This window comes from Salvia miltiorrhiza, chromosome 1, assembly GCF_028751815.1.
Source record: "Salvia miltiorrhiza cultivar Shanhuang (shh) chromosome 1, IMPLAD_Smil_shh, whole genome shotgun sequence".
In the NCBI taxonomy this organism is placed as follows: Eukaryota; Viridiplantae; Streptophyta; class Magnoliopsida; order Lamiales; family Lamiaceae; genus Salvia; species Salvia miltiorrhiza.
Genome location: NC_080387.1, coordinates 48,991,199 through 49,008,664, shown reverse-complemented (window position 1 = coordinate 49,008,664; position 17,466 = coordinate 48,991,199). Strand labels below are relative to the sequence as shown.

General features: G+C 35.1%; 1 protein-coding gene across 1 annotated transcript; it reads left to right on the top strand.

Moving 5' to 3' along the window:
* Positions 1–10,998: 10,998 nt before the first annotated feature.
* LOC130988963 (auxin-responsive protein IAA31-like) lies at positions 10,999–12,236 on the top strand. Its single transcript, XM_057912955.1, has 4 exons — positions 10,999–11,199; positions 11,287–11,546; positions 11,618–11,699; positions 11,990–12,236. The coding sequence occupies exons 1-4, from the start codon at positions 11,042–11,044 to the stop codon at positions 12,039–12,041; spliced, it is 552 nt and encodes a 183-aa protein (XP_057768938.1). The 5' UTR covers positions 10,999–11,041; the 3' UTR covers positions 12,042–12,236.
* Positions 12,237–17,466: the final 5,230 nt, after the last annotated feature.

Here is a 17,466-nt window from a genome sequence, read left to right as displayed (position 1 = left end):
GATCAGACAAACTAGCCCAATTATATGTCTGAAAAATTATGCGTTGCACGGCGTGCCCGTGTCAATTACTTCAAACAACGATTCGAACACCCAGACTGTAGATAAACTTGCATAAGGAATTAGGCACAAGATTTAATTTCAGTGCTATCTTCCACCCACAAACAGATGGACAGTTTGAGATAACAATTCAGATTCTCAAAGACATGTTAAAAGTAGTAGAACTAGATAGAGGTGGGAGTGAGGAATCAATGTTACCATTGATTGAGTTTGCCTATAACAATAGTTATCAGGCAAACGTCGATATGGCGTCTTATACGGCATTATGTGGAATAAAATGCAAATCACCATTTTATTGAGATGAAATAGGTGAAAGGATAATTTGAGGGCCAAATATGACTGGCGAAATGAGTGAGATAGTTTGTCATATTAAGATAAAGAATAAAATAAGCACAAGATAGACAGAAATCGTATGCTGATACGCGCCGAACTAAGTTAGATTTTAAAGTAGGAGGCAAAGTCTTCCTAAAAGTATTACCCTCCAAGGGAATAACTAGGATTGACGTAAAAGAAAAGATTACACCACAACTTGTGCGACCATATGAGATTTTAGAAAATAGGCCCAATAGCCTATAGATTAGTGTTACCGCCAAGTTATGAGAATGTCCAATGTTTTTCACATATCCCAATTCAAGAAGTATGTTTTGGATCCAAATGACGTGATCCACCCAAAACGAAATGGTCCTTAGCTCAAATTTGAGCTATGAAGAAAAGCCAAAAGACATCTTGGATCGTTAAGAGCAACCGCTTAGAAACGAGTTCATCACTTTGGTGAAAATCCATGGAGACACCATGGATAAGAAGAAACTACATGAAAATTTGAAGGTAAGATGCTAGAAAGATATCAGAACTGGTGCGATAATATGCAAATTTCGGGACGAAATTTTTGTTAAGGGGGGGTAGTATGTAGTAGCCCGCTATTTTATTTTATGATTAAGATTAGTAAATGCGATATTTAAATTATTGCATCCTCAGTTATTTTTAATCCAGTAATTAATTTCCTGTTAAGTTAGCCTAGATATTTGAATTTAATGCAATTGCATGTTATGATCGCAATCGAATTATTGAGCCAGTCAATAATTTATAATTTTAGATTTATAACTGACTTAGTAAAGTCAAGTTATTTTTTTTTACTTGCAATAGAAATATCATTTCTATGTATTTACCTTTATCACTCAAGTCGTGGATTTATTTCAGCTTGTGAAGTGAATTAAATCTACAGATTTAATTTAGATTTATTCTACAAGTCACGATGTTAATGGATGAGAAGTCAACAATCAAAATATGAGAATTTTTAGAGTATTTTGTATTTTTAGCAAGACCCGAGATTAATAACATATATAGATTTACCAACAGAGAATGATTTATTTTATTCATCACATCACAACTTTACAACTTATTATTCACTACATCCCTATTTTCTACCTACTACATCAAGAAAACAAACCAAACTTCCTACCTACTACATCAAGAAAAGAAAAGGGAAGGCATGCGTGTGGGAACAAAATCAGCCATTTTAGTAGACTACTCAAGTATAGCCATTAATGCACTCCTTCAAATAAACATATCAGCCAACAACACTCTTCATTCATTCCCTTAGACACCAGATTTTAGACACCAGATTTGAGAGAGAGTAAGATGATTTCTGCTGCCAAACCTTGAGAGGTAAGTTTTGATTCGAATTTCCTCCATTCCTCTTTAGTACCTCCTGAAATTGTCAAGAAACAATATTTGCTGTTTCAGCTTTCATCTCATTGAATCCAATCAACAACATCAGCTACCAACACAAAACAATTGCAAGGTATCTATACTAAGCTCCTTTATTTCGAATCCAGTTTGCATATCATCCAACAAGTATGTTATTTTCTAAAGAATTCAGAATAAGCATAAATAACATAATCTTTTATCCATATAGAATCAACAACCCATGACTTTCACACAAGGCAAAAACAATGAGAATTTCTTACGACACCTAGCAAAATCATGCCTAGTGTAATCTCCAGCATAAGCATAATCGGAGTATGGAAAACCAAGATTTCATAAGATAGAATGAAACTAGAGAACTTAGCTTTAAGATGTAGTGCCGGCTGCCGGTTCGGACGAACCCAAGGGGACGGCGAACCCCTGTTGCCGTGACGAACACCGAGAACAAAAACGGCGAACTCTCGATTATCTTGTCTGCATCAGAGCAACGGCAGCAGATGAGACCGGTGGCCGACGGCGTTTGACTCGCCGGAGATGGAGGAAGGCAGAGGATGAGGCTGAGACGCCGATTTAAGCGCGAAGTTAGGACTTTCACTCCGTTTGTTGTGGAGACCACCTATGCATCGTGTGTGTGAGACTCAGAGAGGAGAGGAACTTCCTCTGGCCGGGTTACAAAATCGGGACGGCGGAATCAGGCGAGGAAGCTCGCCTCGATACTTCGCAATTCGTGAAATCGAGAGAGAACAAGAGATCTCTTTGAGTGTTCTGCTCAGTGAAACCAAGAGGAGAGAAGACGCCGGACGGAGCTGGCGGAAGCTGAACGGCCGGGGAATGAGAAGCCGACCGGAGTTGAAGGGGAAGGCCGATCGGATTTTGGGAGAGAAAACCCGTTTCAAACTTCAAGGGAGAATTGGGGCTTTGCTTTCCCTTCGTGGAAGAGACGAGGAGCGAGGCAGGCAGACCGATGCCAGGGTCCGGAGCAACGGCCGCTCGACGGAGGCAGCAGACGCCGACCGGAGCAGAAGGCGGCGACTTTTGGGCGAAGAAGAAAGTTAGGGCTCGACCAGGTCTTCGCTGATATGGTGAACTGAGGAGGAAGTGAGGCGAGGGGAGAAGGTACGTCTCGCCGTCGACCTCGCCGGAGTTCGGAGCCACGGCGGCGAGCCCCCCTCAGCGGAGAGGGAGTCTTCGACTGATATGAGGGAGAGGAGTCGACTGATTTCTGTGAGAGAGGAGAGAGGGCCGACTAATTAGAGAATGAAAGAGAGAGAGATTCAATTGGGCCCTATTTTATTTTCCCTTGGGCCGAAATGTTGGGCCTTCTTTTAACTGTTGTGGGCTGCAGATTATTTGATGATGGACTGGTCTTCCAAATCACTTAAGCCCAGATCCCCTTTTAATTAAGGCCCTTGTTTTTATTTTAATTGGGCTGTTATATTATCTTAGCTGGGCCTTGATTGATTAATTTATTTGAGCCCAACTATTCATTATTTATTCATTTGGGCCAAGAGTTATTTAATTACTTAAGCCAATGAATTATTTCAATTGAGCCTTTCATATTAATTATCCAAGCCCACTTCTATTTAATTAATTATTGGGCTGCCTTATGTTGAGCCTTTTAATTATTCGAACTCATAAAATTTCAAATTCTCATTATTAAGCCTGATTAATTATGAGGTTATAAAGCGAATAAGCTGAAGTATTTATTTATTTTTCTATCGACTACGAGGAGCGGGATTTATTTAATCGGCGGATTAGAACACCCTGAAGAGAACGGATTAATTTTAATTAATTATCCGGCTTCATGAGACGAGACTTAGCTTCTGTTTAAATCCGATAGCCTGGGTTAACAATAGAATTTCCATGATTATTATTTCAGAATAATAATTCATGCATAAAAGGATCATGCATCGTTAATTCCGTATTTTCATTATTTGAGGATTTTACTCGAGCAGTATCTTATTTATATTCTCGTAATAAAGGTCAAGCACGAGATTAATAATCAGTCAAGGAGCTAATGTACCACAGAAAGTTTCTATCAGGTGGGCATTACTTTCATATATATCAAATGAGTTTAAATATTACGTTCAAGCAAGTTATTTCATGATTAAATTAATTGAAGTTATTTCCAATATTGTCTTGCCATAAAATATTTAAATTTCAGTATGATATCTATCTGATGTGACTTTTATCATGTAATCGAATTCGGGTCTTGAGCAGTTGATAGCTATCCTGCCAGGGCTAGTGTACACCAGTGACCGTGAGTCATCTAGCGGGTTGGCCGGTCAAGTGTTCGTGAGAGGTGGCCACCTCTCCGGCACACAGTTCCAGATATGATAGATTACAAGAGAACTTAGACTGATCAGTCGAACTTTAAGAATCACAAATGAATTTAGTAAGCTTGGGCCTTTTAGCTAAAACTCCCTTGCTGTACTGTTTATGATGGCATGACAATTTACAGTTTTGAAGCATGTATTTTTATAATTAGGCATACGTGCCCACTGAGTACTCTCGTACTCAGCCCTGCATATATTTCTAAATGTGCAGGTTGAGCAGTGGCTGATGAAGATGAAGTGAAGAGCGGAGCTTTTGTCAAAAGTTAAATGAATGAACTCTTGGATACATGTCTTCATACATGTAATCAGATTATGTTATTCCGCTGCGTATTCTTAAGTAATAAGTCTTTTGAATTAAGTCGGATTTATCCGAACTTACTAGTTAATTGAATCTTTGTGGCTAAACATAAGTTATATTATAAATGTCCCCTTCGCTGTCAAAGATTAAGTTCGATCCTTCATTATATATTTACCCTTTCTATCCCCGCTTCTAATCTTCCTCCCTTAGTCATGGTTTTCCGACTTAATTATCCTTAATTAAGTCCGGTCGTGACAGCTCTGCTCTGGTTAGCTCTAGCTCTGGCAGCTTTGCTCTGGAAGCTCTGCTCTGGCAGCTCTGCTCTGGAAGCTTTGCTCTGGCATCTCTGCTCTGGTTAGCTCTAGCTCTGGCTCTGGCATCTCTGCTCTGGCTCTGGCATCTCTGCTCTGGCAGCTCAACTCAGCGGTGACTCGGCAGCGGACGAACCGCAAGCTCAGCGACGATTATTTTGCCGGAGTTTAGAAGAAGGAACGGCAACGGGTTATAGGAAAAAGAAATCTTAGGGCTCTTGTATTAATTGCTTCGAATGGAGAATTCTCATGGGTTTAAGAAGTGGAATCAAAATCGAACTAATTAAGGAATGGAAGAGGGAGTCAGAGATGAGGCGGAGCAACGCCGCCCTTAGGACGGCGGCGACGCCTGAATTTAGAGGGAGAGAGAGGCGGGCAGTTTAAGGGGGGAATTAGGGCTCAATTTGAGTGTGCAATCGGCTTTAGAGAGAGAAAGGGATTGGGAGAAGAGAGAGACAATGAAGGGGGAGACGACGCCGACCTGATTCAGGGACGGCGGCGATGGGGTGAGGAAAATGGAGGCGTGAGGAAGAGGGAGGCCTGACTTTTGTTTTAAAAGTGAGAATGAGAATATATAAATTGGATTCTCAAATGCCACGTTGCAGATTGAGATTGAAAAGAAAGAATTTGAGGCCTGCCACGTAGGCTAAGGCCTAATCGTATTATAGAATAGATATTATTATTATTATTATTATTATTATTGTTGTTGTTGTTGCTGTTGTAGTAATGGACGAACAGAAGCAAATAAAGTTTGCAGAAATGAAAAATATATTTTTCTTCCCTATATAAATAAAATGTATGGATTTATTTTATAAAAAATAAAAATAAAATTTCAATTATTTTGATAGACATATAATAAGATTTTGTTTTAAAGTAATCAGTTTATAGAATTTGTGCCTTATTATGCAAACATGTAAATCAATGACCGGACCCGTTTATAATTTACATATACGTGCATGTCTCAATTCAAAATTAATTTTATTGAAAATTAAGAATATAAATATTATATATATATATATACAATATAATACTATATTGCAACATATACATATAATATGTACGCTATTGAGAAATATAAAATTAATAACAAATATACATCTAATCGCTAACATTCAATTAAAATAATTTATCGTATATAGATTATAATTTTTTTTCTTATCAGACATGTAAATCTAATTTTTATCTAGAAAAAATAAATAATAAAATTTATTAATTTAGATTATATGTAATGTTAATATTATATATATATATATATTATTAATTATATTTATTATAATTAATGAATCTTTATATAGAATGTAATAGTTAATTAATTAATAAATGATGAAGATTATATATAGTAAATTTTGAAATGGTGAGATTTTAGATATGCCACATATGTTAAGGCTTAATCCTATTATATAATAGATTATTATTATTATTATTATTATTATTATTATTATTATTATTATTATTATTATTATTATTATTATTATTATTATTATTATTATTATTATTGTAGTAATGGACGAACAGAAACAAATAAAGTTTGCAGAAATGAAAAATATATTTTTCTTCCCTATATAAATAAGTATGGATTTATTTTATAAAAAATAAAAATAAAATTTTAATTATTTTGATAGACATAAAATAAGATTTTGTTTTAAAGTAATCAGTTTATAGAATTTGTGCCTTATTATGCAAACATGTAAATCAATGACCGAACCCGTTTATAATTTACATATACGTGCATGTCTCAATTCAAACTTAATTTAAAATTATTTTTATAGAAAATTAAGAATATAAATATTATATATATATATATATATATATTCATACAATATATTATATTGCAACATATACATATAATATGTACGCTATTGAGAAATATAAAATTAATAACAAATATACATCTAATCACTAACATTCAATTAAAATAATTTATCGTATATAGATTATAATTTTTTTCTTATCAGACATGTAAATCTAATTTTTATCTAGAAAATATAAATAATAAAATTTATTAATTTAGATTATATGTAATGTTAATATTATTATATATATATATATATATATTTATTATTAATTATATTTATTATGATTAATGAATCTTTATATAGAATGTAATAGTTAATTAATTAATAAATGATGATGATTAATGAATTTTTATATAGAATGTAATAGTTAATTAATTAATAAATGATGAAGATTATATATGGTCAATTTTGAAATGGTGAGATTTTAGATATGCCACATAGGTTAAGGCTTAATCCTATTATATTTAATATTATATAATAGGATTAAGCCTTAACCTACATGGCATGCTTAGAATTGCTCCATTTCAAAAACTTACCATATATATATATTCTTCATTATTAATTAATTAATTAACTATTACATTCCATATAAAGATTCATTAATCTTAATAAATGTAATTAATTGTAGATGTATATATATATATATTAACATTACATATAATCTAAATTAATAAATTTTATTATTTATTTTTTCTAGTTAAAAATTTGATTTACATGTCTGATAAGAAAAAAATTATAATCTATATACGATACATTACATATAATCTAAATTAATAAATTTTATTATTTATTTTTTCTAGATAAAAATTAGATTTACATGTCTGATAAGAAAAAAATTATAATCTATATACGATAAATTATTTTAATTGAATGTTAGTGATTAGATGTATATTTGTTATTAATTTTATATTTCTCAATAGCGTACATATTATATGTATATGTTGCAATATATTATATTGTATGAATATATATTAAATTTATATTCTTAATTTTCAATAAAATTAATTTTAAATTAAGTTTCAATTGAGACATGCATGTATATGTAAATTATAAACGGGTCTGGTCATTGATTTACATGTTTGCATAATAAGACACAAATTCTATAAACTGATTACTTTAAAACAAAATCTTATTTTATGTCTATCAAAATAATTAAAATTTTATTTTTATTTTTTATAAAATAAATCCATACATTTTATTTATATAGGGAAGAAAAATATATTTTTCATTTCTGCAAACTTTATTTGTTTCTGTTCGTCCATTACTACAATAATAATAATAATAATAATAATAATAATAATAATAATAATAATAATAATAATAATAATACTCCCTCCGTCCCTAAAATAACTTCCTCTTTTTCCATTTTGGGACGTCCCCCAAATAACTTCCTCTTTCTTTCTTTCCATTTTTGGAAACCTACCCCACCACTAATAATACTTTATTTATTCTTACTTTTCACTTTTCACCACTCCCAATACTAATTATAACACTTTTCACAACTTCCAATAATAATTATATCACTTTTTCTCCATTATCAATACACTTTACAATTTTTTATTAAAACCCGTGCCGTCCCCAAAGAGGAAGCCATTTCAGGGACGGAGGGAGTAATAATAATAATAATAATAATAATAATAATAATAATAATAATAATAATAATATCTATTCTATAATACGATTAGGCCTTAGCCTACATGGCAGACCTCAAATTCTTTCTTTTCAATCTCAATCTCCAACGTGGCATTTGAGAATCCAATCTATATATTCTCATTCTCACTTTTAAAACAAAATTCACGCCTCCCTCTTCCTCACCCCATCGCTGTCGTCCCTGAATCCGGTCGGCGTCGTCTCCCCCTTCACTGTCTCTCTCTTCTCTCAATCCTTTTCTCTCTCTAAAGTCGATTGCACACTCAAATCAAGCCCTAATTCCCCCCCTTAAACTGCCCGCCTCTCTCTCCCTTTAAATTCGGGCGTCGCCGCCGTTCTAAGGGCGGCGTTGCTCCGCCTCATCTCTGACTCCCTCTTCCATTCCTTAATTAGTTCGATTTTGTTTCCACTTATTAAACCCATGAGAATTCTCCATTCGAAGCAATTAATACAAGAGCCCTAAGATTTCTTTTTCCTATAACCCGTTGCCATTCCTTCTTCTAGACTCCGGCAAAATAGTCGCCGCTGAGCTTGCGGTTCGTCCGCCGCCGAGTCACCGCTGAGCCCTGAAGTTCATCCACCGTGCCGTCGACCCCCACCCCACCGACGACTTCTCTATTTTGATACCTCCATTAATTTCCTGATCTGTCGTGATTCTTCCTACACACCTATGGTAAGTATTAAATTAGTTTCCTAATTTAATAACGTGTTTCACTATTTTAAATATAGAATGATTATTATTTTAGAAAGAACAAATTTTGGAAAGAATTTTGGCATCTGCTATCAAGCATGTTGTGATTGTTGCATGGAAGCAATATGATTTATCAACTCTGATGAGGGGTGAAATATGCAAGGTCCTAAGATCAGGACAAGTGGCTTTGCTTGGAATACCAAAGATGAGCAGTAGGGAGCAAAGAAGCTGTGAGAAATAGGCAGAGGAAAAAGTCCAGAGCAGAGGGCCAGAGTCAAGTTGCCAGAGCAGAGATGCCAGAGTTAGACCTAACCAGAGCAGAGATGCCAGAGCAAAGCTTCCAGAGCAGAGCTTCCAAAGCAGAGCTGCCAGAGCAGAGCTTCCAGAGCAGAGCTGCCAGAGCCAGAGCTAACCAGAGCAGAGGGCCAGAGCCAAGTTGCCAGAGCAGAGCTGCCAGAGCTAAGTCATTAAAGTCAGAGCCAGAGCCAAGCCGCCAGATCCAGAGTCAGAGCTAAGTCGTTAGAGTCAGAGCCAGAGCCAAATCGCCAGATCCAGAGTCAGAGCTAAGCTATTGGAGCCAGAGCGTGGAGCCACACGCCAGAGACAATTCGCCAGAAGGCGGAGCTACTTAGCAGAGCAGAGCCAAAGAGTAGAAGTCTGCCCCATGGAAGGAAATACAGAGCTACTAGACAGAGCGGGATGATGAGGACATAATCCAGCTCTGTAATTAGGGGACAACGACCTGACAAGTTATAATCTAATAATAGCCTTAATTAGTTTAATGGCGAGCATGCGGAATAGATGACCAAACGAATTTACTACTTTACCCTGACTGTAATGCCTATAAATACCTACGATGATGAAATAAATCACACGCTCTCTCTTTTACTGCTTTAAGAACTCTTCTCTTTCATTTCTCTCTAGAGTTTGAATTAATAAAATTACATACATAAATAAAATATCTAAATTGTTAGAGTTATGTTTGTTAGATAGTTGACCATTGGAGTCATGGTTGAATATAATTTCATATTTGATGATGCTCTCTCAAACTCTAGATGAGATGATGCTCAAAACTCCAGACGAGATGATGCTCTTTCAAGTTTTAGACAAGATGATTATCTTTCAAGTTTCAGACAAGATGATGCTCAGAAGTTAGAGGTGATATGTCAAATCTGCGACGAGATGATGCCCACAACTTGGTTGGTCTTAAAACTCCAAATGATACGATGTTCGATAAATCAGTTATGGTCTTTTAAATATCAGGCGAGATTATTTTCATAATTAGTTATGCTTTTAGAAGTTCGGAATTATATGATACTCACAATTCAATTATGATTTTTCAAACTCCATATAAAATTATGGTCAAAAGGCAAAATAAAAAAAAAAAAATTGAACAAAATTAATAAATCTTGTAACAACAAATGCAACAAATCAATCCTCCATCATACCTATGTCAAATTTATATGTATTTCTACTCTTTTTTTTTCTTACGCGTCAACTTTTTATAAAATTTCATATGAAAACTAATAGGTATTTTTATGATCTCAACAAAATTAATAATTTAATTACTAAAAGTTGTTGAGATTAATATAATTTAAAATGTATTACTAATTTAATTTAATTTAATTAATTCTATAAATAATTTACATAAAAAATTATTTTATATAATTATAACAAGAATAACATAAAATATATAAATTACAAGAAAATATGTACCCGTCGAATTTCGACGGGTAATACACTAGTTTAACTAGTAGAGAAATAAAGTTTTTTCGAAAAAATTAAATGTTGAGGACGCATGCAGTTGAGAGGATTTGTGAATATTGAAATTTGATAAATATTTAATGAGGCATGTTGATTAATATAAAATGTTATACCAAAATTAAAATAGATAGTAGACAGGTGGGGAACATTATATTGAGTGTAATTTAAAGCAGAAGGGAAATAAGGGAAAATAGGTGTTGGGAGAGTAAAAGCATATTGTTGGGTCCAAGAAAAGGATTAAGTAAATTGGGAACAAACACTTCAATTTGGTCGGTTGATACTCCAGCAATGATAGAGACATGCTTGGGAAATTGTTCTCTGTCTCCCCACACACTCACACTGCACTCTTACATATATATAGCTACATCATACCCACACCCTAATCAACCCATTTTCATATCGCCTTCTCCTTTGTATTGGGTTTTGTGAAATTAATGAAAATCAAGATGGATGATCTTCAACTACACCTCTCACTCTCAAACACTAATTCCACCCACAATGAAAAGAAGCGCAAATTTGATGAATCATTCTCAGATGACATCACCGATAACAAACGCACATTGCCATTGTTGATTTGGGACAGCATCAACAGGTCACCTCTCTCTCTCTCTAGGTCGCCACATTAATTTGTTTAATTTCCGATCCAATTGCGCATAATTAAGAAGATGATTATATATAGGGACAGCAGCAGATGTGTGGACGTGGAGGAAGATGTGATGGTAGGGTGGCCGCCGGTGAAGTCGTGGAAGAAGAAATTGGCTGGGCAGCACCACCGTGAAAGCAGCGCCGCCAACTACATCACGGTGGAGAAGGGCGGAGGAGGATCGAATTACGTGAAAGTTGAAATGGATGGGATTGGGATAGCGAGGAAGATTGATTTAAGCATCCATCCTTCGTATCAAGCCCTCACAGCCACCCTCATGCCCATGTTTGGCAAGCGTAAGTAAATCTCCTGCAAACGCTTCTTATTTTTCGAAGATGTTGTTGTCAATCATTACTTTGCCAAACAGGTCCACAAAATCTCAAAATGTACAACCTCACGTATCAGGATAAGGATGGCGACTGGCTGCTTGCTGGTGATGTACCTTGGGAGTAAGTATAGTACTAGTAATTTTTAATTAACCTTGAAAACTGTATCGTTTTAACTTATTTTAGGAAAAACACAATGTTAACAAAGACCATAAAATTGTTGACTTAATATATTAAAATACCCACTTCCATAATATGTCTATGAAAAATACCCACCCCTAGTAAGGGGGTGGGTATTTTTCATAGACATATTATGGGGTGGGTACTTTTAATTTTTTATTTGTTTCTAGCTATGTCAATAATATTAATACATCACTTGTTTAAGTTTTTTACTTATCGATATTATTTTGCAGAAGATTTGTTGGATCTGTTCGACGTTTAAAATTGCTGCGGAAGGAGTGGTGATTGGATTTGGAGGAAGGGGTTTCTTTTTTTTGGATCATCAAGTGAAAATTGACAGAGTAGCCTTGCTCTGGATTTGTATTTTGGTGTGTCTAATGAATTATTAATGTAGTTTTAGTAGAACTTAGTTTGTGTAGTTTTTTGTGAAGGGCCGACATTGTAAGATAGAAATTTTATGAATGATCTAATCAGTAATTAGTTCGTAGAGTTTGAATCCTTTATAATTTTTGGTTTTAAGTAGTCAACATTTCTTGGTTTATTATAATTGATGACGTTATTATATTAACAGTAAATTATGTGATGTCATAGACTCATAAACAAAGCTCCTGGTCAAAATTATGAGTCCAAGTTTGGATAATATTTTTCAAAACGCACCTATCACAAGTTTTGTTTAAAGAGGTTTAGGCTCTATTTTTTTTTTGATCGGATAAAGAGGTCTAGGCTCTATTATATGAAAGGTCCAGTTAGACACCACTCTTTGGTTGTTATATTAAAAAAAGATGCACTCCCTCCATCCCATTACAAATATCTCAATTTTTATAAGGTGGTCCTCATCTTAGCGCGTCCTCTTCACAATGCATTGGCTCTATAAGAGACGTTAAAATCTCTATTTTCATTTAATCTCATTTCTATTCTTCTATTTTACAATTAAATATTTTATTAGAATTAAATTTAAATATGAAATTAATTGACATAAAAAATACAACAATTAAAATATAAAATTATATTAAAAATTAGGTAACAAAATTGATCAAATCATTCAAAAAAATTTAAAAATTAAATAAACCAAAATAGCCCAAAATAAAATATGGGCAAAAAACCAATAAAAAGCCCATAAAAATTGAAAAAATAGGGCAATCTCCTTCTTCTTCCTTGCGGCTACTATTCTTTTCGCCAGGCTCCAGCGGCTCTCTTATATTTCTCTCTCTTTTTTTTTAATCGCGCATGCTTCACACGTGATCTCCATTTCTCCCCTTCGTGCCCGACACTAGCAATCACGCCCAGCATGAGCCCGAAAGCAGGGGCGGATCCAAGATTTGTTGTGAAGGAGGGCTGAACTCGAAGATCGCCCCCGAGCCAAAATTTCTGGGCAGTCTGTACAATTCATTTTTGTGTAAGTAGAATTTTAATGGATTTAGGATTAAAATTCGACCACCGACTATAATAAATAATTATTCTTTTTCTATTGATTCAATAATATATACTAACGCTACCCCTGCAAATTGTACCATTATAGTTGAAAGAATATAAAAACTACATCTATAATTTTTTAATAAAATAATCTATCTTCTACAAAAATAAATTCATTTTTATTTTTATGTTGATTTTTTTTTTTTTTTGAAGTTGGATTGGGCTAAAATTAAACTATGTAGATATTAGGGTAAATATATTTAATACATATCGGACAAAATTTTGTGGCTGCACTGGGCTGGAGCCCAGTACAACACCTATATAGATCCACCCACGCCCGGAAGGTTCTCCAACGCATGACCTTCAACCAGTGCAGACTCGGTCCGACACACTAGCAACCACGCTGGACATGCTCTAATGGGTTGCCTATTAATTAAGAGACTAATTAATTAATGGGTCCACCACTTACTCTTTCTTTGTATTTATTTTTATAAATCCCAATTTATTTTTTCTCTCTCCATCAACTCACTTTATCTATTAATTACATATTTTTTAATTTTTATGTTAAAAAATAATGGGACATTTGTAATGAGACGGGATGGAAGGAGTATTCTTTAAAATATGTATTTTTCCAAAAAATAAAATACTTGGAACTTCAAATTTGATAGTCAACTCATCAGATATATTTAAATATATGTATTTTCCCGAAAAATAAAATGCATCGCATGTTTTTTTTACTCGAACCCTTGTGTACTTCTCCTCGTCCAAGAAGGAAAAAACATGTAATGAGATAATGCAACATCTACTAAAAAATTCGTGAAAGGGAAAAGATGCATGTCTTAATTAGTAAAGTCCCATATATGTTTATTAGTAATATTTAGTACTTCACATAATTTAAAATGGTATATTAAAAATATTAAGTTCAAACTTTATCGCGATTTTTTTAATTAATCCATCTCGATAGAATTTTTTTCTATTAGAACATTGTTTAGAGTTGCTGCTTGCTAATGCGTATTTATTTTGCTTAGTGTTGAGAACTTAGTGAAATATCATAATCTTTGTTTTGATGAAAATAAAATTAATAGGTTTTTTTTGTAATAGACTATAACTGCTTGAACTCAAGTGTTAGAGTTCTTTTTCTAGTTTAGTTGTTGTTCTCAAGACTGAAGACTGAAGAACGAAAGACTGAAGACTGAAGTTGCCGAAGCATCAGTCGAAGAATCAGTTTTGACCGATTACTTAATGCGAGCCATGTGAAATCAGCGGACTGATATTAAAGTCAAGTATCAGTTAAACATTCTTCCTCGGACTGAACCTCCAACGTTGAAAGGAAGCCACACACTCCAGAAGTACAGCCGCATTAAATGGAGAGATCTCAGGATCGTCCTTTCTCTGCATAGGTCATTCCTCTTTGGTGATTACCTTTTCAGATGTGTCGCATCTCCTGCTCCTCAACATACCCGTTCTCACCAAACAAGGAACCTCGAAGATTGAAGCCTCAGCCCAAGTTCAAATTATTCTCTAACGGAAGAAATCTTGAAGACCTTCTCCGCCAACGGATCTATTTAAGACTCCTCCTATAAATAGCGCTCGAGGATCACTTCAATCTTCACCGATTCAACGACATAAGCTGAAACGCTGCCAAAATTGTTTCTCAGCTAAAGCCCAGACTCTCCAAAGTTTGAATCGAAGAAGAGAATCCCAAAGCCAAAAATCAGTCACTGCTGATTACATATATTCTCTTAGACCTTAGGCAAACCTCGTTTATCCAAAGCCTAGGTCAAACTAATTGCAAAGAACTTGTTCTTTGAAGGTTAGTTGGCAAGTTTTCAAACCTCCCTTCAACCTTCTGAATTGAGTGTTTGTGTTGTAAAGGAGTTCAGAAAGGTGTTCTGTCTTCGTGAGAACCTAGTGCCCAGTGTGGGCTAGGAGTGAGAAATCCAACAAGGTGTGTTGGTACTGAAGATTGGATCTTCGGTTGTTTCGGTTGTGTGCACCTGTAAGCACACGTTCAGGTTTGCAATGCACCCGGAAGCACTTGCCCAGTGAAGTTGTTGGTCTGATTAACCGACCGTGGATGTAGGAAGTGTTTTCCGAAACACGTAAAAATCTCTGTGTTATTTACAACTTTCAGTATTTACTTTCTTACTTGTGTTCTTCCCTTCGTAAACATAAAACTGATTAATTGCAAAGAGAAACCTAAAGACTGACAACGTGCTTAACTCACAGGCTATTGCGAAACAAAAGTTTTTCGATGCGTGTGTTATCAGTCTAACTGATCTATCTTCTGATAGACTGTAAGATTCATAACATCTCTGTTTATCAAACTCGACTGAAGTCTTACGTGTATCAGTTAAGGTCTTTGACTTAACTGATAACTCTTTACTGAAGAGTATTCAGTATCAGTCGCCAACCCTGTATTGGTCATAACTCTTTTTAGTAAAACAGGTTGTGTGAGTTTGTGTTTGACGTTTCGTTTTGACTCTGTTAAAGTCAAAAATAGCCTATAGGTGTATTCCCCCCATACACCTATTCGAGATCCTCCGGACCTAACACTTAGTAATACCGATACTTTTTTTTTTTTTGAAAACTCTATTTGATAATGAATGTTCAAAAATTATTTATTGAATATTTATTTTACAGCGGAGTTGTTTGGAACGGCCAATGTCGGAGTTAATCACAATATTTGGTATCGAATTGGTATATATTCGACATTGTGTAGGACATTGTTTGCTACAACTACCAAACAACTTTTGGTATGGCCGTATGGGGGTTGTTTGTAGGGACGGAGAGGGCACTAAACCCACTAGAATTTATAATATGTTAAAAATTTAATTTTTAATTTGAAACTAGTTTCAACCTGATTTAGATGGAAATTTATTAAATTAACTTATTACATTCAATTATTAACATGATTAGCCGATTATTATGTGAAGCAAAAAATTGCTCAATTTTTCTTCCTTTTATTATAATTCATTTCTTTTTCTAGAAATCATATTAATTCATTTATATTATGTGATTTGTAACCTTTTTTTCTATTCCATTTTCTATTCTTTTTCTTTATATGTTTCTATTTATTTTATATAAAAATTATTAATAGAATATTATATAAATAATAGCATATTAATTATAGGGCAAATGTGCACATTAGCCCCTGAAATTGACATCCTATAGCTTTTATCTCCCAGACTCGGTCAAGGCTCATTGACCTCCAGAACTCTCGAAAGAAAGGGGCATTTAAACCCCTCCGTTAAACGGCCCCTAAACGCCGTTTCCTTTTAATTTTTTTCCGATTTTTTCTCACATACTCTTTTCTCTGGCGACAAGAGCCACCGCTGACTCACACATAGACGCAGCTGACCTCCCTCGTCCTTCCCCTATACCTCACTCCTAACCGACTATCTCTCAGATCATCGGCGCTTGTTGCACTACCTGAGCCCTAGCTCCCCCGAATCCAGTCACCACTCCAGCGACTCTCTCCTCCCTCAGAAACAGAGCACGCTCAACACACGGATGAAATCCGTCCAATCTCCCCTAAAATCCGGCGTCCGCAGCGACGAGCCACGACCGCCGCTTTCACTTCTCCCTCAAACTCCATATCTTTCTTAAACAGATCCGCCACCGCGGCTCCATTTCCGACGAAGCAGCGCCCGACCTCCCTCGAGTTCTCTCCTCCCTCTGATCTCGTTTCCCCCCCGGCTCTGACCGACAACAGCGATTAGCTCACCACCAGCCGCCGTCTCCCTCTATCTCTCGGCTCCAACTAACAGCAACAAGGGTCGCCGCCCTTGTCTCCCCCTCCTGGATTGACTCTCACACCGACACAGCAGGCCAACAACAACCCAAGTTCAACAAAATTCCCTCTTTAAATGGTGGGGCCCGCCAAATTTTTTTTATAAAGGAAATGGCGTTTAGGCGCCGTTTAACGGAGGGGTTTAAATGCACCATTGTTTCGGGAGTTCAAGGAGGTCAACGCGCCTTGACCGAGTTTGGGGGGTGTCAAGTTCAGGGGCCAATGTGCATATTTGCCCTTAATTATATACTCCCTCCGTCCCACTAAAAGTGGCATGTTTTCTATTTTGAGCCGTCGTCCCACTATTAGTGGTCTGTTTTCATAAATGAAAAAAAAAAAAAAAAAAAACCCTTAAAAATATGTAGGCCCTATAATTTTTAATCACTTTACACTTTCTCTTAATTTTCGTGCTGAAAATTTTTGAACCACTTATAATAAGACTGAATGAGTACTATTATAATCCATTGTAAGAAACACTATATCCATATATAATCTCATTACTAT

What these genes read in the sequence shown, in the direction of transcription:
- LOC130988963 (XM_057912955.1), top strand. Translation starts at nt 11,042, where the DNA reads ATGAAAATCAAGATGGATGATCTTCAACTACACCTCTCACTCTCAAAC. An exon ending in ATTTGGGACAGCATCAACAG is followed by an intron (nt 11,200 to 11,286) that starts GTCACCTCTCTC and finishes GATTATATATAG; the next exon opens with GGACAGCAGCAGATGTGTGG. An exon ending in CATGCCCATGTTTGGCAAGC is followed by an intron (nt 11,547 to 11,617) that starts GTAAGTAAATCT and finishes TTTGCCAAACAG; the next exon opens with GTCCACAAAATCTCAAAATG.